A 26452-nucleotide genomic window follows, 5' to 3' on the forward strand; every position below is an offset into this window, starting at 1 on the left:
GTCAGTGTACCTCCACCGGACACCCCACACACACAGGGGACCCTCAGAGGCCTGAAGTGCCGTGGTGGACAATGGCAAGCAGGCCACCAGGCTCCACCCACAGAAAACAGGTGTCTCCATCGCCGGAGAAGGTTCAAAAATGATTTTATTCCATTATTATCCAAGTACCTTTGAAAAGATAATTGTACAAGTCAGCGCATGAAAAATGGGCTGGGGCAGCCCCCTCCACCCCGCTGGCCCTGGCCTGAGAAATGTACATATTTACACGGGCCCTTAAAGGGGAGGTGGGGGGGCCCGGGACCCGCTGAGCCCGCGCTCTGGAAACGGAGGGTGGAGGAGGGAGAGCGCTCCGGGCTCCGGCGCCGGATCCACACAGTGGCAGGCAAGAGACAAGCTGTGTTGAAGGCACTCGGTGACATGTACAATTTACAGTGGCCCCCGCGGGGCCCCTGGCCCCCCAGGCCCGGGCCAGGCCCGAGCGGGGCAGGGCGCGGTGGACGAGTCCCAGGGGGAGGGGCAGAGCCTGCAGTGTGAGCGCGGGGCGAGGAGCGGGCGGGCCTGCCCGCGGTCAGCAGCAGGGCGACATGGAGGGCGGTCGAGGTGGCTCCAGGGCGGGCTCCCCGCCCAGGCGGACCGGGTATTGCTGAGGAGTGGACCGCGCACCCTCCTCGTCAGCTGCAGGACGGAGGCCTGTGGGACCCGCAGAGGGACCCCTGCCCGTCCGGACACAGATGGCCCGAAGAGGCGGGTGGCCTTCTGCCAGTAGTTGTGTTGTCTGCATACACGCCAAGCAGGTGACCCACAGGACCCTCGGAGGCTGCCCTGGCCCCTGCCTGACGAGGGCCCAACCTGGCGCGGAGGCCCGGCTGGCGGGTCAGTCCACCTTCTCCACCTTGCCGATGATCTTCTCCTCGAAGACCGGCAGGATGGTCTCATCTTCCCGAACCTCCTCAAACACCACGCCGCAGTCAAACTCGTCGCTCACCTTCTTGAAGTAGTATCTGGAGGACGCGGGCCAGAGGCGGCCAGAGGAGGTGAGGGCCTCGTCCCCTCCTCTGCTGGCCCAGCGGCCTCATCTCCCCTCCCGTGCACACAGACGCCGCAGGGCCCCGGCCACCAACACGTGTGCTGCCCACCGCAGGGTCTCCCGCGCTGCCTGGCCCTCACCTGTAGTTGCCCTTCCTGGTCAGCAGCTCCTTGAACTGGCCCAGAGTGACGGCTCGGCCCCGCACCAGGGTCCGGTACGGGATGGGCTCCCCGCAGAAGTAATAGGCCACCACGATGCTGTCACACGGCTGGGCGCTCCCACTGCCCGCCTTCCTCTGCGACTTCGACCTGGGGGCAGAGGCGCAGTGGTGACCGCTGGGCTCGGGGTCACACAGGACACACCCCAAAGGGCTTCGGGCCCCCTACAAACAGGGGATAAGGACTAGAGAGGATGAGCCGGCCTGGCCGTGTGCAAACACCACGAGTGCGAAAGCCCGGATACCCCTCACCCGCAGCGCCCTGTGGCCTCACTCCGTGTGGGGCCTCAACCAGAGGCTCCGGTCCGGCCACACGCTCCGAAATCTACAGCATGGATGCCAGCTCATCTCCCCTCATGCCCGTGGCCTCCAGCCTCCCTGTGTCCTGAGCTGGCTGGAGCACGTCACCTCCTACCCAGACCACACGAACGTGGCTTCTCAGGGCCAGAACCCATGGTGGATCCCATCGCGAGGCATGGGAAAAAACGCCTAGGTTACTGGAAAAAACGCAGCCCCCACCTCTAGGCTGGGCTACGCTACCTGTACCTTAGGAGAGGCCTGAAGCCCTAAAGCTTCAGAAACTCTGAACGCCAGAGGCTGGGCGAATGGCACCGTGCATGGGTCTGGAAATGAACCTGCCCGCCCTCCTACCTCCACCGCAGACAGCTGGTCTGAAGAGCAGAGGCAGTGGCCGGCCAGATTTGCAGGGAGGGCCGTGAGGCCAGCACGGTCTCCTGCCCGGGACCACTCCGAAGGGCCATCTGTCCTGATGGGTGACGAGACCGCACAGGCAGCGCGCCCTCCGTCCCGTAGTGGTCCCCGTCCCTGTGACCGCCCCGGAGCTGCCCAGGTGTGCTCGGACACAGCCCCTGGCCCCCACCAGCCGCCCTGCCAGGAGCGGGTGCAGCGTCATGTTGGGAAGGCCTCCTGAGCTCACCACGGGACGCCCTGTCTCCCTGGTGCTCCGGGGGATAGAGGGGGCGGTTCCTTGGGCTAGCTGGCCGTCTGCTGCTCAAGCCGGGCTCCTGGGCGCCTGCTTTCCTTCCCTGAGTGCTGCAACCTAACATGGTGGCGGGGGTCCTCCGCAGAAGGGATGCAGGGCCCCTCCCCGCCGGGAGACCACCCTCAAGGAGTGACCTGGTGGGGAAGCTCTGAGTCACTCAGGCATCCGGCTGGACGTGATGAGCCACTGTGTGGGATGAGGCGGGGGACCCCGTTTCTGCTCCGTTCTGAGCAGAGGCACAGGGGTTGGGTGGCCGGCACCGTCTACATGAGGTCCCCAACACCTGCCCTGCACCACGCCTGCCTGGGGAGCAGACGCGCCAAGCACCTGTTCCCACGTTCCACGCAAGAACAGAGCTAGACAGACTCCGTGTGCTCACGGCACCCGGACACACACGCCCGCGGTGCTGGGCCAGGAGAGGCACCACCAGTCACAGACCACCGAGCCCCAACGGCTGGCTGGGAAGCTCAGGAAAGTAAAGGCGGGTGGGCACACGGGGCCAGAGCGGAGGCAGCAGGTCAGAGCTCCCTCCCTGGCCCGGAGGCCACGTGTCACACAGGACGGCCCACGTCTCCTCTGACAGAGACCGGAAGCTTGAGGCCGGCTCCAGCTCTTCCGGCGCGACGCCCCAGATCCTGGGAACAGCGGCTCCCCCGCGGGAGGCGGGGTAAGCGGTACCGAGACCCTCGGGGGGCGCACGTACTCTGTCTCCGAGAGCTCCAAGTCGGACACGGCTGGCACCACGCTCAGCACAGGTGTGCACGCTGGCCTGACACAGGAGCGCCCCCGCTGGATGACCTCCTGCACATACCTAGGGAACAACCACGGCGGTGAGCTGCGCGTGCTGGGGTCGGGCCTCCGCCAAGGCTCCGCCGTGACAGTGGGGCCATAGACAGGCAGACGGAGCAGGGGCCCCGGGGAGGGTCTGTCACCGCCGAACCAGGCTCCCACCGTGTGGGGCGGACAAAACACCACACCACACCACACGACGGGGGCTTCCAGGGCTCCGTCGGGGCCGGTCAGGAAACACGAGGCTCCAGTTAATCCAGAGTTCCTGGACTCCTCGGCGGATGACACTCCGGGGAACCACCGACCCTTCCTCCACACTGAAAAGAGCCTTCGGGGACGGCCTGGCTCCGGCCTCGTCTGCGTGCTCGTCCTCGTCCGCGCTCTGCTGCTGCTCCATCCCGAGCAGCTTTCCCAACAGCTGTCCGCCCCGGACGCGACGTTGTGCAGCCCTGACGGTGACTTCTCTTCCGCCAGCCGGGGCGGGGTGGGGGTGGGTCACCCCACAAGGAACTCGGACCTCCATCCGTGTCTGCAGTCGCTTACAAAAGGCCCACGTTCTGGACCGGCGACAAATGGAGACGCCGGAGCCGGTGGCCAAAACCCTGTCAGGAGCCTCACGGCCCAAATACGGATTCCCAAGAGGCTTGTGTGGACCAGTTTGGCGTCTCTGGCCGGCACGAGCACACGCAGGGCCTGCCGGGTGCTGCCGAGAAGAGCAGACGTGAGCCCTACACCCCCAGTGCGTGGCAAGGACGACGTTCCCAGGCTCTGTGCAGCAGGGAAGACTTCCTACCCATATGCCCGAGCCCCTTCCCCGCCGGCCCCTCTGCCGCCCTGTCCGCCTCCAGGTCACAGGCCCCGTCAGACAAAGCAGCATCCGCAGCACCGAGCCGGCTCTCTGGTTCTATGTTGACAGGGTCACAGGGTGTGAGACAGGTGGCCATAAACGTGGTCACACTCAATGACCAGGGGACGCAGTCAGGCTCCTGGCTCTGCCCGATAAGACAGGCACCAGGGATGGCCTGCATCCTGACACCAGCCTCCCAAGAGCTGGACGGCCCCCCACACAGGGAGGTCCCCAGGAAACATGTCCAGTGACCATGACTGGGCAAGGGGCGCTGGCAACGTCCAAGAACAGGGCCACCGTGTGACCGTGCTCCGGGGCCTCGGTGGAAAATGCAGATTTCCCGGATCTGTCCGGGAATTCCAACGCGCTGTACATTCGGGGAAAAGTGACCTCAAGGCCCAGCAGAAAGGGCAGGGGAAGGCACATTCTGGCCTGGAGAGAAGACCGCCATCCACAAAGGGGTTCTCCCTAGGGTGAGCGGCAGGGCATGGGGAGCCGCATTGGCCTGAGGCTGCGTCAGCAGTGGGCGGGGCCTCTCTGGCCCTCAAGGCCCAGGAGGGCATGGAGCTGGGGACAATGGGGCTTGGGGTCCCTTGCAGAGAAGACTGTACCTCTATGCGTACTTCAGCAACGTTCACCGTCCCACCTGTGCGTGGCACCGTTTATGGCTCCCCGCCCAAGGACCCCCCCAGGACCCCCACTCTGTAGCCTGCACAGCGGCCAGGGGGATCCTGACAGTAGTGTCTAGAGGCTCCGTGGAGCCCCGGGGCGAGTGCACACTCACAGAGGGGAGACGGCTCCCTCTCTACCCCAGGAGGACGTCCCAGCCCCTTGTCACACAGCAAGGCCACGTGCCGTGCCCCGGGTGGCGCTCAGTGAAAGAAGAAACCAGGACTGCTGGGGGGTGCCCAGGCCTCGGGGGGCTACAGCCCCAAAGCAGTGCCAAGGCAGCCCTGATTGGGGGTGTGGCCTGCCCTCCCCGCTGCCCCCCCTACCTCTGCTTTGAGGGTAATTTGCTGGCTCTCTTCTCTTCCTCCTCCAGGCGCCTGCGGGCCTCCTCCAGCTGGGTCAGAGGGTTGGGGGCTGGGTTGGGTGGCATGGTGGGGTCTTGAACGAAGAGGTGAGAGGGCTGGACGGAGTTGCGAAGCTGAGCGCTGACCCAAGGGTGCACAGCCCCGGGACGCTCCACGGACAAGGGCCTGGGGCTCTCGTGCACCTGCTGCTTCTTGGCACCGGAAGACCTTTGGGAGCAAAAGAACGAGTGTGGTAGCATCTGGAACCCTGGCCACAGGCGGGACCAGTGGAGGCCACCAGGGGCACACCTGCCACCCCTCCCACCACACCACATGACACCGTGCTCCTCCGCTGCACGCTCTTTTTGTAACTCATTTTTATTTACTTATTATTTTTTTTAAGTTTTTTTTTTTTTTTTTTTTAACATTTATTCATCTCAGACAGACAGAGCACAAGCAGGGGAGGGGCAGAAAAAAAGAGAGGGAGACACAGAATCCCAAGCAGGCTCCAGGCTCTGAGCTGTCAACACAGAGCCCAACACGGGGCTTGAACTCACAAACTGTGAGATCATGACCTGAGCCCAAGTTGGATGCTTGACTGACTGAGTCACCCAGGTGCCCCTGTAACTCATTTTTGAAGAATTGTTTAAAGGTTGTTTATTTTCAGAAAGTGTGAGTGGAAGAGGAGCAGAGAGAGAGGGAGACACAGAATCCGAGGCAGGCCCCAGGCTCTGAGCTGTCAGCACAGAGCCTGACACGGGGCTTGAACTCTCAGACTGCAAGATCACGACCTGAGCTGAAGTCGGATGCTTCACCGACTGAGTCACCCAGGTGCCCCTTTTGTAACTAATTTTTAACAACTTTACTGAACTATGTCACACCCTATATAAAAACTTAAAAAAAAAAAAACTTTTCACTGTTTTTAAAAAACATTTTAGTATCAAAATAAATGCTCTTTGTGAGAAAGCTGAACCATATAGAAAATTCCAAAGTAAAAACAATCTAAAAATCTTAATTTAGAAGTACCTACTCTCATTATATTGGTATATTCTCCTTCCCGTTAAAAACAATCAGCGTAACTCTAAACATACAAATTTTCATTTTTTCAAATGTTTCCCCCATGGGATCACACACCTCTCTCTGCCTTCATTACCCAACACAAAATGCTCTAGAGCTGTGCAGTACGCCTTTGCTGCACGGCTGAATTATACCGAAAACATCAGCCTCTCTTAGCCTTGGCTGGAGCCCTTGGAAAGGGGGGCTTTAGCACCAGGAGGGAACCCTGGAAGAGGGCCCCCAGGCTCAGTGCCCTCGCAGTCCCGGAACTGCCCCAGGAAAGATGGCATCTCCCTCCTAAAGAGCCCACGGGGCCAGCCACAGGGAGACCTTGGCTCTGTGGCCCATCCCCAGCCTCTCCTTGCCCCCCACCTCCCCGCCCCACACCCACCTCCCATCGCCTGGCCCCCCCATGTCCTCCCTCTCTCGCTGCCCCATGCCTCCACCCCCCCTGCCTACCTGTTGTATGATGTAAGAGCAACAAAGACAGAGGCACACTGTCCCCCAACTCCAGGGAGGCCAGGGAGACCTGGTAGGGATACTGAAATGCCACCATTTAAAATGGCCCATCCTGACATCAAGCACCTTCCAACCTGAGACTGTTTCCAGATGGGCCTTTTATTCTTCCACCACAGAAACCCTCCATCTGGCATGGGAGGAACGGCCAGAACAGAGCCATTCCTTGTGGAAACCCGAAAAGGAAATCCAGAGAAACCCAACCAAAGCAGGAGAGGGGCTCTGGAAAGACCCTTACTCAGGACAGGTTTTGTGACCGCAAAGGTGTCCGAACACTGGCGGGAGCCTTGTTCCCACAGTCACGTGGAGACCAGACACAGGGACCCACGGGTGGAGAGTCCCACGTCTCTGCTCAGGATGGGCTGGCTGGCAGGTGGTTACCCACTTCTCCCTTTCTCCCCTCCCGACCCCGAGCCCCACCCCCCCCACCGCCGCCACACACGCACACTCTACCGTCCCCAACCATATCCAAAACAGACAGTCAGCGAAGCGGGAGACTGAGGAAGGAAGGGTGGCCAGCCCACCCACGGGCACCAGCCCCACGGCCCAGACAGCTGGTCTGGGGGTGAGGCGTGCAGTCCGGGCCAGCCCCAGTCCCCCATGGTCCCCCCAAAATGGACGGACCCACGCGAGGCGGCAATGGCACGTCTGGGGTCCTGGCTCCACACCCTCCAGAGCAGCCTCCGGCTCTGTGGGGCCAGTACAGAGTTCAGAGGGTGCAGACACCACCAACGGCTGGGGGGGTGACCAGGTGCGATCAGAGAAGACTTGTCCTGCGTGGTCTGTCTGGAGGGGCGTCCAGGTACCTGCCTAACTGCCCCAGTAACTTAGGTCACTGTCATGTGGAGGCGTCAGCCACCCAGAAAGCAGCTCGTGAGGGCAGCTGTGTGAAAGCGGGGCCCCCCTTGGCAGGCTGGGCACAGCAAGAGGAGATCAGGCAGAAACGTGGTGACTTGAGAACGAGCTCAGCAGCGGACACTCCTGCCCAGGACACCAAAGCTGTGTCAGGACCCCAAGGCCGGCACAGGGCCCCACTCGGGGCGGGAGTCAGTGAGCTCACACGGCCACGGCCACGGGGTATAAGGACAGGTGGGTGGGGCCAGGCCGCAGCTTCAAAGACCCTGGCGGAACCATGCTGTAGGCTCGTCAATTAGTGCCACACGCTGGTGCCCGCGCCACCCAGGACGCCGGGTGCCCTTTACCCGTGGCTTGTGTGGCCACACCCAGCCGGGACGCTGGCGCCTCTCACCCGTGGCCAGCCTTGCGGTGCCGGCTGATCTCCTTCTCCCCCTCGATGATCCACTGCATGATCTTTTGGTTCTTCTCTGCGTCTTCCGAGGGGCCAGGCACCTCGGCTCCCGCGCTCTTCCCTGACTCCGCCTTCTTGGCGTTTCTTCTGGAGGCAGTGCCAGACTTCCCGCTACAAAAGCAAGGGGCCGGGAGTCACCTGCTGCCTTTACTTTGTGGCCTGTTGCCGGAAAGCGGCTACCTGAACGTGGTGGCTTTGACAGAGCTGTGTGTCGAGGGCTCCGCCCCAATGCCAGGGGATTCTCTGAGGTTAGTCTGGTGGGGAGCACAAGGCGTCCAGGCAGCACCAGCTGGGAGGGCAGGAGCACCTGTCCTTCGCCCTCCCAGCCCGGCCACCCACCTGGGGGCAGCAGCACTGGGACCCAGTCACCCCTCACCCAGACGCCTCCCCCGAAACAGGTACCTCTCTATCCATGCACCCTTCAAGGCCAGAGCCCTGGATGGCCCGGGACCCCAGGCAGGACCAGGCACTCATGCTGGGCGCTGGGGCCCTCTGGCAACCACATGCCCATGGTCTGTGCAGGCAACCCCGGCTGGACGACTTTTAAAGGGGAACTGTGGCCCAGAAAACTGAACAGAACCCTCAGGAGACATAGCCTCTCACTGTGACCCCTTCCTCCCCGGGAAGGCGCACGTGGCCCTTACTGATACAGGTTCAGGGATGAAGAAACCACAGCCCCGATCCCAAAGCAAGGCCCAGGCTGCCACAGACACTCACCTGTAGGCCAGGCTGTCGCTCGCATTGGGGGCGGTGCCCACGCTCTCTGAGTGGCTACGGGGCTTGGCTGTGTGGCCATGCAGCTCCGGGCCCCAAGAGAAGCTGCCCGGGATGCGGCGGGAGGCCTCCGCCTCAGCCTGCTCCTTGGGCCTGGCCGCCCCGTGGTGACTGTGGTGGTGGCCGTGCCTGTGCAGGTGTGGGCCGGCTGCGTCCAGCTTCACCCCGGACTTAGGTGCGTGCTTACTGTGCCCAGGGGGCACACCCCCTAGGACCCCCACAATCTTGGGCACGTGCCCGCTGTCAGGGGAACGGTGGCCGGGCCCCGGCGACTGACAGCCCGGTGTCCTCATGACCCGCTGCACATGCTCATCCAGGATGCTCTCAGGGTTCTCCTCGTGCGCGTCCCGCAGACCCACGCAGCCCACGTCTGCATAGCGGGGCGGGAAGTGGTGCCAGGCTGTGGCCAAAGGCAGCTTATGAGTGGCCCCCGGGGGACCAGAGGGCATGTCACCATCCTCACCTTCTTCCTCCTGCAGGACAAGGTCACGAGTCACCTCCTGGCACCGGCCGAGTCACAGAAACCTCGCCCTCGCGGAAACAAAGAAATAGGCCCGCAACGCTCCATCTCGGGGGCCGGAAGCACGGAGCCCAGGATGAGCAGGCCAGGTGAGGCACTGGGCGCTGGGGAGCGTGAGAGAGTGAGCACGCCCACCACGCACCAGGAACTCGAGGACCACAATGCCCACCCAATCCCGCCCACTGAGAAACCTCCAGAGGGACTTAGTTCTTTTACACTTCTCAATAAAGATATTTTTATTTCTTCAGTTGATTTTCCTAGTCCTCAATTTTATTTCCATGTTTTCCATTATACTTTCTTTTGTTTCCTTTTAAAGTTTATTTATTTTGGGGGGGGAGGGGCAGGGAGAGAGGGAGAGACACAGAATCCTAAGCAGGCTCCACTCTGTCAGCACAGAGCCTGATGTGGGGCCCAAGGGAGATCATGACCTGAGTCGAGATCAAGAGTCAGATGCTTAACCGACTGTGCAACCTGATCGTCCCTTTCCCATTACATTTTCAAAGGGAATACGCCCTTGTACAGAAGAGCTCGTTTTCTGCTTAATTGCTCTGCTCTGTGATTCTGGGTCAACTGTCACACTAAATCCAGTTGGGTTTCTCTGGAGTCTCTGGCAGCCAACAGGACCCTATCTGTAAATATAACATCTGACCAGCCAAATCTTGTATTTATTTTCTCATCTCACTGAATTGTGGAAACCAGAATAATGGTGGGTACATCCGGTAGTGACCAGAAAGGATGGGACAGCTACCTCTGTACCGTACCAGAAACAAATCTCACAAAATCCACAAAAAACTTTTCACTTATGGGAAAGTGTCTCCACGTCACCAGGACAGGCGGTCAGCTGCAGACCCTTCAGTCCACGCTCAGGTCGCAGGTGGCACGGAGCAGGACAGAGGGCAGGCGCATAGCTGCGGGGAGGGTGAACACGCCCCTCTCGGGCACACCGGGGCCCTGGGCTCCCCACCCCACGTCCCATGCCGGACCCCCCACTCTGCCCTCGACGGACACTGACCCCTACGGGTAAGGAAGAGGGGCTCTTGCAGTCCCCGGGGGGCGGCACGGGGTGGTGACGGACAGCTTGGGCTGAGAGCCAGCTTGTCTCGGTGGCTCTGCACATGTAGGAAATCGGTTTTACGGTTTTGAAATGTTACAGGTTCACCAAACTGTCTAGCTAAGAATTTTCACTTTCTTCTTTGTTCTTATTTTCCGAATTTTACGACAAAACTCTTATTTAAAAATTTGTAGTTATTCTTCTTTTAAAAAAGACTATAGTTTATGGCATATTTATATGAGCCTTATTTTGTAAAATCATACAAGACAGGGACTCTCACATCCCTGCGGATTCCCTGTACATACGTAATTAAAACTGACTTTCTCCTGTTTTGGTTTTAAACACTCAGGGCATCCGATGGAACCGCACAGCCAGCTGTGGGGCAGTGAGCCCCCCAGGGTCTGAGGGAAGCCTATGGGGACAGAGTGGCTACAGGCCAGAGACTGTGACACAGAGCCCGGCAATCCTGTCCAGACGCCACCACGGGCCTGCCGAATCGATACCCAGGAAATACAAGGGGCTACTCGTTTGAACATCTTGTGTTAAGTCACAGGCACTGGGGAACCTCTGTGGCCGGGCCCAGCCCCCCGTGACAGCTCCTGGGAGATCCAGGCACAACCGCACGCCCCCTACAGGGAGGCCGCAGACAACAGGAGACTAAGACTCAGACATGAGAAAAATACACCGAATACCGATGGCTGTTAAAATGCCCATCCCGCACAGTGACCTGCAGGGCCACGGGCACACGGAGCCACGAGGACAAACTTGACACAATTACCACAGCTGGGTTCTACGGCAAGAAGGTTTGAAAGTCTCCTGCCTTAAACTTCTTTCACAAACCACGGGGTACTTTTACTTCGTGAGCGTACTCAGGAGGCACTGACGGAGGCGTGCTTGGGCCACGGACGTGCCACGGTGCCAGCCCCACGACGGCACGCAAACCAGGGCTTGGCTCCTGTAAAACCCGCCGTGCCTCACGGCAACTCTGTGTCCGACACTGATTTCTCAAAGAAGGTTACCTGACAGGCCACGCCCTGACAGTCCCTTCACTCACGGAGGCCTCTGCTGGACCCTGATGGGGAAGGTGGCCTCCGTGGATGCCCACTGAACATCCGCCCCCACCCTCGCTGCAACCCAGACTGGCAAACAGGCAGCGGGTCAGCACACGCCTGGCGCCCAGGCCAGCACTGCGCTGCCTACATGGGAGTCACCGGGTCACTACGAGGGAGGGAGACAAGAAGATGCCGGTAAGAAAAACCTAGTGTCCCTGCCCAGGTGCTTAAAAATACTTTCATAGGGGTGCCTGGGTGGCTCAGTCAGTTGAGTGGCCGACTTCGGCTCAGGTCATGATCTCTCGGTCCGTGAGTTCAAGCCCCATGCCGGGCTCTGTGCTGACAGCTCGGAGCCTAGAGCCTGCTTCTGTTTCTGTGTCTCCCTCTCTCTCTGCCCCTCCCCCATTCACACTCTGTCTCTCTCTGCCTTTCAAAAATGAATAAATGTTAAAAAAAAAAAAAAACCAAAAACTTTCATGCGGGCTCCCTCTCGGAGAGCACGCCATCTGGCCATTCACCTCGGTGACCACCCCAGCCTTCCTGGTGCCCACCGCGAACCCCAGGTTTTGAAACGCTATTCGAAATCTGAAAAATGTGGGGGGTGGGGTGGCCCCTCATTTCAAACCTGGGTGTCCTATGAGGGGGCTCCGGAACCCTGGACGGCAAGGGCACAGCACCGTGTGTGATGCATGGAGGGCAGGACAGGAAACCGCCAGGTGTGACTGTGGCTGGGCCCCATGACTACCCTTACGATGGCATCTCCAGACTTCAGGTGCACATGACACACCGGGGGAACACGGAAGGTGAGATAGCAGGCCCCTCCTGGGGGTTCGGACAGAGTCTGAGCAGGGCTCAGGTCCGTGTTGTAAATGAGTATCGGGTGATCAGGTACAGAAACAATTCCTTCCAGAACAATCCTGTTTTGGGTGTGTTTTTCTTTGTGTTGTGTTTTGAGGGAGAGAAAGAGAGGAAGAAAGAGAGAGAGCGAGCCTGCAAGAGGGGCAGAGAGAGAGGGGAAGACAGAATCCCACCAGGCTCCACGCTCAGCACAGAGTCCTATGTGGGGCTCAATTCCATGACCCTAGGAGCACGACCTGAGCCAAAATCAAGAGTCGGATGCTCTACCAAGCGATGCGCCAGGCACCCCCACAGCAGTCATGGTTTGGGTTTCAGGCATCGGGCATGAGGTATTGAGGGAAAAAGTGCAAGACGCCACTTGTTGGTGACTGTTTTTCCTTTTTCTTTTTTTTAAAGCAGACTCCACACCCAACGTGGGGTTTGAACTCACAACCCTGAGAGGAAGAGTCGTACGCTCCACCGACCGAGCCGGCCGGGTGCTGCCAGTGGTGACCTTTCTTAGTTTCAGAAGGAGATTCCTACCTGCTGGAGAAAAGCAAAGGCCTGTCTCCAGCGACACAGTGGCGCCTGGCTCCGGGAGCACGGGGCACTGGGGCCTCGGGGACACACAACCTGGTGAGGCGTGAGGAGCACGGGGAAGGCCGTGCTCAAGGGACATGTCTGTCATCGACATCTCAGGACAGAAACCCGAGCACACGTGGGAATGAGTCTTGCAGGATGACGCCCACAGGCCACATAAGCCGCATGTCTCTTTGACAGCTACAGGCCGAGAAGTATCAGAGCAGGTAAGTCACAGACCACACGTAATTGTCCCAGCACTCCACGTTCTGCCCGGCAAGGCCACAGGTCAGAAAACAAGGCACAGGAGCCTATTTCTGAACGTGACCCTTTCTGCACTCGGGATGACAGGTGGGAGCCCCCAGGCCCCGTGCCAAGGGCACACTCTGCTCCACACGTGTGCCCGGCGCCCCTGGGACCTGGCGGGGCCACGGGGGCATGTGGGACACGGGAGGGAGCAGGAAGGGGGTTGGGCTGAAAGGAGAGGTCAGTATGCACGTGGTACGCGTTGAGTCTGCCAAAACTGCCTTCCTGAGCCGAGCCGATGTAGCTCCGGTGTGGGGATGACAGCAGGGCGTGGTCTCTGCCCGCCTCTCCACCCCTCCCCAGAAGCAGGTGGCACAGGAACCCCAGCTCCCCGCAGGCCAAGGAGCGGCTGCTGAGTGCCTTACTGGTTGCTCCCAGACCGGGCTCAGGGTCCCCGCCAGGGGGACCTCCTCCCCAGGAGACAGTGAAGACCGCACAGGAGCGGTGGCGGCTTCAGACGGGCCCCCGTCACAGCAGAGCGGCCAGCCACCAGGGCAGGGTCAGAGGGCGTCGGGAGCCAGCACTCTGGGAGACCCAGGAGGGAGCTCGTGGGAGCCTGAAGCTGCCCTTAACTCCACCAAAACGCAGTAAGATCATCCAGAACCCGAGCCGCACTGTGGCCTCTCCCAGAAGGCTCACTCACCATCCGGACGCGTTTCAGCCGCTCCTCCAGCTTCTCCTCGGCCTCCCGTGTCCGCTGGATGGCCTCCAGGCGGTGGATGAGCTCCGCGGCGAACTTCTGGGGCTCCACGCGGACTTCCTTTGGCATTCGGTAAGTGCGCTGCAAGGAGACACTGATTAGCCAGCCACGTGCAGCCTTGAACTGCCAGCCCCGTCAAGATGGCACACGGGCACTCTCCGGGTGACCAGGAGGAGCCCCGAAACGTGCGTTTTGTTTCGTTTTTCTAACTTGTTTTATTTTTTATTTTTTTAAATTTATATCCAAATTAGTCAGCATGTAGTGCAACAGTGATTTCAGGAGTAGATTCCTTAGTGCCCCTTCCCCATTTAGCCCATCCCCCCTCCCACGCCCCCTCCAGCAACCCTCTGTTTGTTCTCCATATTGATGAGTCTCTTCTCTTTTGTCCCCCTCCCTGTTTCTGTATTATTTGTGTTTCCCTTCCCTAATGTTCATCTGTTTTGTCCCTTAAAGTCCTCATAGGAATGAAGTCATGATTTTTGTCTTTCTCTAATTTCACTGAGCATAACACCCTCCAGTTCCATCCACATAGTTGCAAATGGCAAGATTTCATTTTTTTTGATTGCCAAGTAATACTCCATTGTATAAATATACATCTTTTTTTTAATTTGTTTTTATTTATTTTTGAGACAGAGAGACAGAGCATGAGCAGGGGAGGGGCAGAGAGAGAGGGAGACACAGAACCTGAAGCAGGCTCCAGGCTCCGAGCTGGCAGCACAGAGCCCGACGCGGGGCTCAAACTCACAGACTGTGAGATCATGACCTGAGCTGAAGTCAGCCACTCAACCGACTGAGCTACCCAGGCGCCCCATATATCGCATCTTCTTTATCCATTCCTCCGGCAATGGACATTTGGACTCTTTCCATACTTTGGCTGTTGTCGATAGTGCTGCTATAAACATGGGGGTGCATGTGTCCCTTTGAAACAGCACACCTGTATCCCTTGGATAAATGCCTAGTAGTGCAATTGCTGGGTCGAAGGGTAGTTCTATGTTTAGGTTTTTGAGGAACCACCATACTGTTTTCCAGAGTGGCTACACCACTTTGTATTCCCAGAAACCTGCGTTTTCTCTTAAAATGAGTGTTCACACTTGCCCCTTCTGCTGGGTTCCTCACTGCCTCCTTTTCTTGTCTAAGGTCTCCTTTACCCAGCACTGAGCCGGGAGGGACAACAGAGCCCTGGTGACCATCACATTCGGTCTGTGTTAGGTCACTACATGTTTTAAAAGTCTAACGTTACTGTTACCTAATCAGGCCTTATTTTAATTTGATCAGCTGTCCTAACAATATCTTTTAGCGCAAACGTGTTTTAAAAGTCTAAGCCACTTGGGCGCCTAGGTGGCTCAGTCAGTTAAGCATCCAAACCCTGATTTCAGCTCAGGTTCCAATCTCATGGTTCCTGAGTTCAAGCACCACACTGGGCTCTGTGCTGACAGCGGAGAGCCCAGCTTCGAGCCCTCTGTCCCCCTTTCTCTCTGCCACTCTCCAGCTTGCACTCTGTCTCTCTCTCAAAAATTAAAAAAATATACATATTTTTAAAAATCTAAGCCACCACCCCCCTGTTGAGGAGGATGGGGTCACCGGGGAGCTGCCAAGAGGAGGGGAGAGAGCGCAGGGGGCTCGGACAGGGCAGGAGGGCAGACGGAGGAGGGAGTAGCCCGAGACAGGGTGACACACAGGAGTCCTCTCTGATCTCTTGGATGGATAGTGGCGATCTAGAACCCTGGACTTCAGATGTACAGCAAGCTGAGCAGGGAGGACTCCGTGTGGGGCAGGAGCCTGAGCAGGGGCAGTGCCCCTGGGCACAGTTTTGACTCTATGTTTCTCATCTACAAAACGACAGAACCTCAGAAACAGGTAAGCTTAGGTGAGAAAATCATGGGAAGGGCTCGGGGACAAATGCCCACGTGTGGGGCTATCACTGGCCTCGATGAGCTCAGGGGCAGCTGCAGAAAGCTCGGAAGGGTCCGGAGAGGGAAGCAGGGGAGGGCAAGCCCAGGACACAAGCAAACACTTCAACAGAGAGAGCTGGTGCGAAAGGTCCGGGGGTGCCCAGTGTTCTCAGAAGAGCCTGGGCAGTAGGGACAGCCATGAGGCCGAGACCCGGAAGGGAGTCTTTGCGGACAGCATATCCCAGTGGAGAAGAAAGGCCCGAGGCCAGCAGGCTGGCTTCTCCGGGGACTGAACTGAGCAGAGGGCAGTGACCTGCATGGGACTGAGAGAGCAAGGCCAGACGTCCAGGTGGCAAGCGCTGAGCAGTGCTGACCGTGAGACGGCACACGCAGAGAAAGGGCAGAGTGAGAAGTCCCCACGAGACGGAAACGGACCCACGTGGAGTGAGAACGCGTGCGAGGCTCGGCCCTGCGGCGGATGCCTGCCCCCAAGCTCAGGTGTTCTGGAAAAGAGCCTCTAGGCTGCACGGCTGTGCTTCTGAAAATGGGAAACTGTCAGAAATGACAATAATTACCAGCTCTGTGGAAAAACGGGTAACCTTCCGGCTGTGGAGGAACAAAAGAAGTCACAAAGGAAAAAGTCCCAGTAATTACAACTGTGGACCTTCTGGGGAGTTCAGATGGCTCCTCCCTCGGGCATTAAGGAGTAGACCTTTCATGACTGGAAAGTCAGCGGGGTCCCCCACGTGGTGGTGCCTCTGTGCCCCTGCGCCGACACCCACACACAGCCCCTCGTCCTGGGCCTGATCCCCTGGAAGTCACGCAGCAAGGACCACCAGGCACAGCCCACCCGCCTACCTCGGGGCAGCACAGCGTCTGCCTCTCGCCCGCGCTCCCCAGACCTGCCTCCCCTGAGACCCACGACAAAGTAGACACGCACAGGTTCCTGGGGCACGCGGGTGTCACCAGCCACAGAAGAGACACCCCAATCACAGGACTCCACGACCTCGGCCAAGATGGGAAACATTTTCTTCTGGTTTGTTAGATAAAAAAATGTTGCCCTTAAAAATAAAAGTCAGTTATTCTACCAGCAAAAATGGTTTTATTTAGGAGTAACAAAGAACTGCAACTGGGGACAAGCACTGTATGGCAAAAGTGATAGACTACTCCCGCAAACAAAGGCAAAGACGTCATCTTACGGAGAAGGGGAGTTGGGAGGGCTGCTGTGAATGGAAGTGCCCTGGAGAGAAGCAAGCGTCTGGGGTGAAAAGGCTTCTCCTTGGCTGAGCTGCAGGGGTGGGACGCAGTGTGTAGGGGACGCAGCGCGTCCTTCCCTGTAACGGACGCTCCTGCTGGGTTGGCACGAGAGCTCCCCCCACTGGCTTCCTGACTCCCCTTCGGTGAGGTTTCTCCTGCTTCATTTCCACGCCGGACAGAACGGATGCAGCACGCCCTCTCTTCGCTCTCAACTCCGAGCCACGTGCTGGCCTGTCTGACCTGACCACACAGCCAGGCTGGGCTCCAGGCTGTGCCCAGTGCTGACGGCAGACGCCAGCTCACCCAGGCAGCGCTTCTGCTGAGACCCCCCCCCACGCCCCACCGCCTCAACGGGCTACCCAAGCACACCCCCGCCAGGCCCCTCTGCTGAGCTATCAGACAGATGCAGAGGGGCCCCTGGAGAGACCACGAAGCTCCCCACGCCGCCGAGAAGCATGCGGGCGACATCTTCTAACGCTGGTTCCCGGAAAACGAAGCCCAGGCGGGTGAGGAGGCCAGTGACCTCTGCCCCCCCTCACCGCCCCCGGCATCTGCACCAACCACCTGGCCGTGCCCAGTCTATCCCAGCCACGACCTGTTCCCCTGAAGGTGTGAACAGCTCAAGGAGCAGGGCTCATTAAGCCTCCCCTGGAAGGTAACCAGCATTCAGAAGTCACCAGGACGCACAGGACTCCTGCTTTCACAGAATGGTTGCACAGGGTCAGGCCCGAGGGTCAGCGTGGTGCCCAAGAACGCTCTTAGCCCTGCCGGGGGGCTGGGCGGCCAAGGCTGGAAGCCTGTGGGCCACAGCACTGTCCACACCGCATGGTAAAGCCAGGCTCTCGCTGCCATGCCTGCCTCTCTCAGCTCTGCCTTCACGCTGACTTGGCCAGAACCTTCCAGAGACTGAAGATGCCTTGCTTTCCTCGATTCTGGAACATTCCCCCAATGACACTTCTGACTCTTGTCTCTTCCTGATTCTCTGTGCCGCATTCTGAGATATCTTTCCAGGTCTATATTCCAGCTCACCAACTTTCTCTTTTGGTTTTCTTGAATATGCCATTTAATTGTTTGAATCAGATCCTATCACCAGAATTGGTTGGTAGGCGTCCCACAGAGGAGGGCTCCCTGACATGAGCATCCCTGGACCCGGAGGCCCCACAGGCCCTGCACGGCCACGGCGCTCAGCCGGACCGTTTCTCTGCACTCCCTCAGTCTGGAATGAGGCTGTCTCCTCTGGACTTTTGTGACCCTGTGACTTTTGAAAATTTGAAGCCAGTTCTTGGGCAGGGTGGCCCTCAATGTGGGCTGTGTCCTGCTGATTTCTCCGGCAAGAGGCCCCGGGCCTCTCATGGTCCTCGAGGGGGCAGCATCCATGGGTCCCCTCACGGCCGAAGATGGCACCCCTGCCCTGAAGTCACTTTTTCCCATGGGAGCGACAGCTTCACCTGGGCCGGTGCAGGTGTCCTGCTGCTCATCACACTCCGGGTGTGTTCAGTCCGTCAGCGGAGACGCGCACGTTCCCACCTCACCGCCACTGACCCTCACGCTTTGGTGGCCTGGTTCCCACCAGGGAGCACCTCCACGTGGCTCCTGTGTCCACTCACCCCCTTCCTTTCTGGGACACAGGGTACCCAGGCACCCCTACTGCTCCCCCTGCTCAGGCCCAGTCCTGAGTTTACACATCCATGAAGAGAGGAACCTGGGGGGTCAGTTAGTTAAGCGTCTGACTCGGTATCGACTCAGGTCACCATCTGAGACCGAGCCCTGCATCAGGCTCCGTGCTGACAGTGCGGAGCCTACTTGGGATTCTCTGTCTCCCTCTCTCCCTGCCCATCCCCCACTCCCTGCCCCCTCTCTGAAAATAAATAAATAACCCTTAAAAAAACCACAAAACACAAAAAACAAAAAAGATCTCTGAAGAGAGCAAGGAGACACACGCACCAGCCTACAGCGAGGTGAAGACGTGTGCAGGCCCCGGCTGTGCTCCGACAGCACGAGTTGGCTGGTGCTCCCTACGGGGGAGCCCTGAGGGGCCCCGGCAGCGTGCACGCACACGCAGGCACACACACGCACAAAGACCACCAGCAGCAGCATCCACCCCTCCCGAGCACACGCTGTCGGTGCCTGGCTTAGGTCAAGTCTGTGCTGGGAGATGACAAGATGCTTGACCAGGTTTTTCTGTTTTTTCCTTTCTTTAAACATTTATTTATTTATTTAGAGAGCACACAAGCAGGGAGAGGCACAGAGAGAGAGAGAGAGAGAGAGAGAGAGAGAGAGAGGAAGAGAATCACAGGCAGGCTCCGCGCTGTCAGCACAGAGCCCGACACGGGGCCCGACTCCGCCAGCAGTGAGGTCATGACCTGAGCCGAACCTGAGGTCATGACACTGAACCGACCGAGTCCCCTGGGTGCCCCTAACACTGACCACCCATCCTCTTCTCAGAAGCAAGAACATACCCACAACCTTTCTGCTCAACCATAAAAATCACCTTTCTTACCTGGAAATTAGCTAAAAGACTCTAAGCAAAGAACTGGCCACGGATGAGTGTGCGGTGACCCCGAGAGACGTCCCCTTCACCTGCACAGGAACCACGGACAGCTGCTCACAGCACCAACGGTTTGAGACTCCTGCAAGCCCTCCTTCTCTTCCCTGAGAAGTCTTTCCCGTTCAGTTGGCACGCCAAGATAAAGAGGTCTCTGCAGGTGGGGGCGGGCTGCCTGCCTGCTCTGCGAAGCCCCCCCTCCGGCACCCACAGTTGGGGGGACTACTGTCACCTCACTATTTCCTCCCAGGAGGCGAAGCTGAGGCACCTCCCACAGCAAGTGCTCACAGTAACTTGGGATCAGAGGCGCTGAGCATTGCCGCCGTCAGGCTTCCGCATGGAGCCACAGTGAGGTGGCCCGTGCAGGGGCCGGGCCCGGTATCGAGCCAGGGACAGGGGCTCAGAGCTGCTCTCCCACATCGAGGAGCAGCACGTCACTTAGCAGGACAGGAAGACTGCACAGCAGGTGCTACGTGAGGCCCTCCCTGCCCCTGTGAAGGGAACGTGTGGGCTTACAAGTCGCCCACGCTGTCCTTGCCAGCCTGTGGGGCGTGACCTCGTGTTGACCACACTCTATGCCTGGACATGAGCTGAGCCCGCAGGAAGCAATGCCCTTCCCGCTGCCCAGTGCCACAGTGGCCGGGGGTGGAGGGAGAAAGGGTGGGCATGGTCCCAGAGGGCCCAGGAGACAGGGCGCAGGGCTGCGCGGCCAGAACTTACAGGGATGTGAGGTAGGGGCACCCGCCCGTTGACCTGGACGCTCTCTTGCATCTCCCGGCGGTGCTGCTTACGGGTCCTGTATGGCGGGACTCCATCCCTGTCCGGAGGAGAGAGAGCCCGGCGTGAGTGCAAGACAAACAGCTCAGGGAAGTGCAGCTGGCGAGGCCTGCTCTCTATAGCCGGAGAGCTAACAAGGGTTTCTCCGTTTTCTAAAGCAGTGGACAAGGGGCACCTCGGTGGCTCAGTAGGATGAGTGTCATTTCATTTTATTCTTCATTTCAGCTCAAGTCATGATCCGGGAGTCGTGGGATCGAGCCCCTGTCGGGTCCCACACTGAGCATAGAGCCTGCTTAAGATTCTTGCTCTCTCCCTCTGCCCCTCCCCCACTTGTGTTCTCTCTCAAAAGTTGAAGGGGAAGGGGCGCCTGGGTGGCTCCGTCGGTTAAGCATCTGACTTCGGCCCAGGTCACAATCTCGCGGTTTGTGAGTTTGAGCCCCGCATCGGGTTCTGTGCTGACAGCTCAGAGCCTGGAGCCTGCTTCAGATTCTGTGTCTCCCCCTCTCTCTGCCCCTCCCCTGCTTATGCTCTGTCTCTCTGTCTCAAAAATAAATAAAAACATAAAAAAAAATAAAATTGGGGGGGAAGAAAAGCAGGAAAGGAATATGTGACAGAGACCGTATGTGGCCACAAAGCCTGAAACATTCACTGACCTGTCACTGAACGCCCAGGTGCCTGTCTGGCAGGGGTGCTGTAAACAGACCAAAACATGGACAGCCAAGACAATTTAGATCCCACTGGAACAGATCTCCCAGGTTCTATGTTACCTGCTGTCTTCCAAGGTAGACTGGAAAGGCAGCATTCTCTCTCTGAGGGTACGCAAATTAGCTTCCTTGACGTAAGTTTTAGTTATAAACCCTCTTGAAGATTGTAATAAACGTATGAATCAAATCACATGTTGTCTGTACGTGACTGAATGTACCTACTCAAGACACATGCCAGCTCTAACACCTCACCCACTGCACGGACCCGATCCCTCCCGCTCTCCAGTCCTCTCCGCACTTTAAATCTACGCTAAGAAGCACAGTAGCCAACAGGAGCCACTGTGACGTGACGACGCCCGCCAGAGCAGGATGCCTAGAGAGAGTGGCTCCTCTGGGTCCCCACCTCCTCCTCACTGAAGAACTCCTGAGCGGGTTCCCAGCTCTGACAGCTGGAAGGGAGGGGTCTGTAAACCATCTGGCTGTTGAAAGACCTTGGCCTCCCTGGCCTCCAGTGGGTGAAGATCTGCGTCCCCTGGCCTCCTTCCCAAGCACGGCCCAGGGAAGGGGGTGTGGGGGGACAGGGCTGGGGCGCTCTCAGAGCAGTGTTCCTACTTGCCAGCAGGATCCACACGTGCACACAATTCTGATCTCATTTCTTAACTTCTGGGCCCCCAGATCGGCGGCTTTGCTTACAGGCAGGGATGCAACATTCTCCTCTTAAAATCATATTCCTGAGAGCCCTGGTCTGGCTGGAAAGGGTAGACTTTGGCTGGATGAGGCAGAATGAGGCTGGGACAGCCCATCTCTCCTGTCACTGCCTCGGTGTCCCGGCTATCAGGGCACCAGCTGGGTGTGCAGTGTGACTGGCTCAGCACTCTAGCAGGGGCACCTCAGGGGACAGCTGTCAAGCAGCAGGCAAGTCAAATGCATTAAAAGATGTCGTCATCTGCCCGGAGGGTTTTGCCCAGGTGTCCCGAGCCACCAACTTGTTTCTCATACGCTTTGACCAGGCACTGGTTAAAGGTCCCACATGCCTCCGGATGAGGCACTGTCCTTGGACGCCCACGTCCAAAGTCTAGTGAGCCATGCCACCGTTTTTACTGTGTGGTTGACGTGCCGAGGGCAGCTGTGCCCAGGAGAAATAATGTAGAAGAAACGCACCATGCTACTTTTTGCCTCTGACGTATATTCAAATACATTCTAAATTTATTCCGTTTTTTTGGAAAAAAAAAAAAAAAAAGCATATATTTATTTATTTATTATTATTATTATTATTTTTTTTTTTTTTTACTTGACAGAAAGAGGGAGAGCACACACACACAGGGGAGGGAGCAGAAGGAAAGAGGGGGAAAATGTTTTTAATGTTTATTTTTTGAGATGGAGAGAGGGAGAGAGGGAGACAGGGAGACAGGGAGAGAGGGAGTGCACACAAGTAGGGGAGGGGCAGGGAGACAGGGGGGCCACAGGATCCCTGTGCTGACAGCACAGAGCCCAACACGGGCTTCAAACTCACGAACCATGAGATCATGACCTGAGCCAATGTCGGACGCTTAACCAATAGCCACCCAGGCGCCCCTACTATTCCTATGTTTCTCAGTCTTAGAGTAAGCCAACATGAACAGAATATCAGGAAAAAAATACTTTAAAAACTTTAGATCTTCCCTTTAGCAAACATATGTCCTTTTCTTAGAGTGAATTAACAGACTTTATGAGAAAAATGTGCTGGCAAATGAATCTTCATCGTAGTAACCAATTTCTGGGAGGAGAAAACCGAACAGCACCAGGGCACGGTCCCGACCTGTCAGCTGCGAGTGGGGGTCACAGTGGGCACTGCTAAAAGCACAGTCATCTCAAGTAAGAAACTGCTAAAAACACGTCAACATTTTATCTTAAAGATGTGATGCAAAGGGGGTGGCTGAGGGCTGAGGGGCTCAGTCGGTTGAGCCTACTTGGGATTCTCTTTTTCCCTCTCTCTGCCCCTCCCCTGCTTGCTCTCTCTCTCTCTCTAAAAATAAACTAAAAAAAGGGGGGGGGGGCACCTGGGTGGTTCAGTCGGTTGGGCATCCGACTTTGGTTCAGGTCACGATCTTGTGATTTGTGAGTTCGAGCCCCGCGTCAGGCTCTGTGCTGACAGTTCAGAGCCTGGAGCCTGCTTCAGACTCTGTGTCTCCCCCTCTCTCTGCCCCTCCCATGCTCTTTTCTGTCTCTCTCTGTCTGTCTATAATAAATAAACGTTAAAAAAAAAAAAGATGTGACACAAAGAAGGATGAAATAGTCAATATACACACACAAGTTGAACCCAAAGGGACAGACCCGTCTCGTGACGTCACCACCATGTGGCCACCGAAGAGGAAAAGAGAAAGGGGCCCCGGATGCGCGGCGACGCAGGGTAGCCTGCAGAAGCGGCGAGTGCACACCACAGGCAGGGGCGTAGGCAAAGGGGAGGCAGCAAGTATGAAAACGGCACAGAAAGTGGGACCACAAATTTAAAAAAGGGCTTAGTAACCCTTTTTTTCTTTCTTATTTAACCCTACCTGATTTTCCAAAATGTTTCCTGTGAAGAAACAAGCTGGCTGGGGAAGAAATCCCCCAGCGACCGGTTGACAGTTGCTGCCCCCCCTCCCCCTCCGCTGCTGGTCCTGGCCCACACCCCTGCAGCCTCTGTGCGGGGAGGGTGCCCGCGGTTCGGCCCCCAGCCCCTGGCCCTGGCCGGGGACTTGCCATCAGTGGTGGTCAGATGGCAAATGGCACACAGTCTTAGAGCTGGGTACGTCTGATGTTCATGGGTGGCCAAGACCCCACATGACGTTGATAGGCTGGTTGGGCAATGCCCTGATATAACAACAGGGTGTTTTACACCACTCTTTGGGTGGTCCCAAAAAGCCACCTACCAAAGTAAAGGAAGAGTGTTGGAAAATAAGTACTTTCTCACAAAGGGAGGGCTTCCCTGGGGAGGATGATGGGAGAATACGGTCCACTGTCACCACCGAGGGCCGCTAAGGCTCAAGGTGGTTCTTGACGGTCACTGAGGCCTCAGAGATGTGTTGCAGCCCCAGTAGCTGTCTCTGAATCGACCAGGCAGTGGGGCTGGCCCGGAACCAGCTGTAACGACTCCCCTCCGGCTCCTGTCTTCCCATCCCCTATGCCAAGTAGGTGACAGGGAGTAGATTTTGAACAGTGACAAGTACGGAGAGGCACCCCTGCCCAGGAAGCAGCCCTGCCAGAGGAGGCCCGCACCCCCACCGCCCACCCTGCTTGGCCACCTGTCTGTAAAGCGAACCCCAGACCGAATGCCGAAGACAAAACTGAACCACGGCATGAGAGGTGGGCAGCTCTGGAATCTGCTTCCTTAGTTTCTTCTCTTTCAAAGGTCCCAGCAGCCTTGGCCTGGGGAGAAGCAGTGGCTGCAGCCCCGGGGACCATCAAGGACACGTCCCGCAGCGCGGACTGTCCGTGCAGCAGCGGGGGGCCTGCCGGGGTTCGCCCAAGAAGAGGGGACTCACACGCTGCTGTCGGTGAGGGACAGGCTGTCGGCATCACTGGATAGGCTCTGCTGCTCACTGTCGTTGGCACTGGTGGCCGGGGCGAGGGCGTAGCCGGAGCTGACGTAGTAGGGGTTGGCAGGCTCCCGCCAGGACCCGCACCTGTGAACAGGGAGCAAAGGTCAGCAGCAGCCCAAGGACACGTGCGCAATCACCCACATCCACGGGTGAGTATCCGTGCAGATACCGATTTATGAACCGTGCATGTAAAGAATCCAGAAAACACAGCACAAGGGGCAGGTGCCTCTGTCCTGCCTCCGGCCCTTCTGCTCTTCCCAGAGGGATCGGTTAAGCCCCGGGCATCTTCCGGATCTTTGGCGTGCATTTAGGCAGACGTGTAAGTGCGCACACACTTGTCACCTCGGTTTGCACTTTTATGCACGTCACTACAAATGGGACGCGCCATTCTGTTCTCGGGCCTTCTAAAGAACGCTGCTGGCAGGCTTCCTTGCCGCACAGCGGGGCGCACCTCCACCACCAGCAGCAGCGACACCGGTGCCCCTACCCCCGCTGCTTCTCCCCAGAGTCTGAGGCCACAGGAGGCCACGACCCCTTCAAGGAGCCAGCCGGGACTCTGGCGCACGAGTGTGACAAGGCTCACGGGACGCAGGCGGGAGCCGGGGGTGAAGGTGCACGTGCATCTACGGAGGCTGCAAGCTGCCTGCCGGGTGCGGCGAAACCAGGAGTTGGATGCTCAATGGACCGAGCTCCCGGGCACCCTCGGGGCCGGTCGCACCGCAATGACTTCTGGCGGCCGTGCTGTTCTCCCGTCAAGGTACCCCCCCCACGCCCCGCCAGGCACCTCCTCCTCCCAGACTGCCCTCCGGTAGCGACAAGGGGCTCAGGGAAAGAGAAGACGTCCTGTGATGGCTGCTGGGATATGGGGGCCTCGCAGGACCCGCCCGACTGCCGCCCCGTCGGGAGCCCCGGCCTCACTCTGTCGAGCACACCACGACCCACAGTGCCCAGCGTGCGCCAAGTGTGGGGACCTGGGGCGCATCACGGAGGCCCTCAGACTCCAGTGTCCTCAGTGCAGAGAGGGAGAGGAGACCGTCTCTACGGGGATGGAAACCCTGTGGACAACCATCGCCTCACCGGGCCCGATTCGTGCCACGCACAGACTCAGAAAAAGGTGCCCTAACGAGACTGGGGACCAGGCCCCTCGGTACCCTGAACACCCATCACGCAGGACGTGCAGGGCCAGGCAGCACGGCCAGAAGAGAGGCCCGACCGAAGGGGGACCAACTCCCCGGGGGCCTTGGCATCCGGTCTCAGGAGAGGTGGCACCTGAGGCCACGAAAATGAGAAAAGTGCCAGCCCGGTGGTCCTCCTATTCTGGCCAATGAGGCCACAACACCGGATGGAGACACAGCCACCGAAGTTCTGCGCTGGCTCAGGAAACATGTGCTCCACCTCTGTCTCCAGAAAGGAGTAGGTCACCGTCCAACACCACGCAGTTTCTCTGACCCACCCATCCACAGCCGCCAAAGCCTCTGGAGAGGCCACTAATGGGTTCCAGCCACCTGGGGGCAGGGGCAGGGCCCAAAGGCTCCTAGTACACAACATGTCCCGTCCAAGGGCTCATAGGAAGGGATGGGGACAAGGACAGAGACACCGATGCCTGTCCCTGGTCTTGTGCCTGTGTACATTTCCTTATCTAGATCATTCCTACCGTGAAGCAGACAGAATGATGGGAGCTTGCCACATCAAAACTCTTTAAGAGTCATACAATTTCAGGGGCGCCTGGGTGGCTCAGTTGGTTGAGCGTCCGACTTCAGCTCAGGTCACGATCTCACAGTCCGTGAGTTCGAGCCCCGCGTCAGGATGTGGGCTGATGGCTCAGAGCCTGGAGCCTGCTTCCGATTCTGTGTCTTCCTCTCTCTCTGCCCCTCCCCCGTTCATGCTCTCTCTCTGTCTCAAAAATAAATAAATGTTAAAAAAAATTTTTTAAAAAAATCATACAATTTCATTTTTATTACTTTAAACAATTTTTGTAAAAAGTAGGCTCTACACCCAACATGGGGCTCAAACTCATGACCTGGAGATCAAGTGCAACGACGGAGCCAGCCAGCCGTCCCACCATAAAACATTATTTTTAAATGACACTGTTATTCCTCTTCTATACTTAAAAACATAAAA

The 26452-nt window shown here is 58.0% G+C and overlaps 1 protein-coding gene across 2 annotated transcripts in view; it reads right to left on the reverse strand.

Moving 5' to 3' along the window:
• Nucleotides 1–127: 127 nt before the first annotated feature.
• Nucleotides 128–26452, reverse strand: part of AXIN1 (axin 1) — a 62558-nt gene continuing 36233 nt past the window's right edge. Inside the window, exons 3-11 of one of the 2 annotated variants that reach the window (XM_027043760.2) lie at nucleotides 24275–24415; nucleotides 20011–20107; nucleotides 13540–13677; nucleotides 8495–9024; nucleotides 7718–7888; nucleotides 4879–5124; nucleotides 2951–3058; nucleotides 1168–1335; nucleotides 128–1001 (exon numbers count right to left, since the gene is read on the reverse strand). In XM_027043760.2, coding sequence (XP_026899561.1) covers nucleotides 875–1001; nucleotides 1168–1335; nucleotides 2951–3058; nucleotides 4879–5124; nucleotides 7718–7888; nucleotides 8495–9024; nucleotides 13540–13677; nucleotides 20011–20107; nucleotides 24275–24415 — 1726 coding nt within the window. In that variant the 3' untranslated portion in view covers nucleotides 128–874. The remainder of the gene's footprint in view (nucleotides 1002–1167; nucleotides 1336–2950; nucleotides 3059–4878; nucleotides 5125–7717; nucleotides 7889–8494; nucleotides 9025–13539; nucleotides 13678–20010; nucleotides 20108–24274; nucleotides 24416–26452) is intronic. The other variant, XM_027043761.2, reaches the window with a different exon arrangement.

The sequence above is a fragment of the Acinonyx jubatus genome, chromosome E3 (genome assembly GCF_027475565.1).
Source record: "Acinonyx jubatus isolate Ajub_Pintada_27869175 chromosome E3, VMU_Ajub_asm_v1.0, whole genome shotgun sequence".
NCBI classification, from domain to species: Eukaryota; Metazoa; Chordata; class Mammalia; order Carnivora; family Felidae; genus Acinonyx; species Acinonyx jubatus.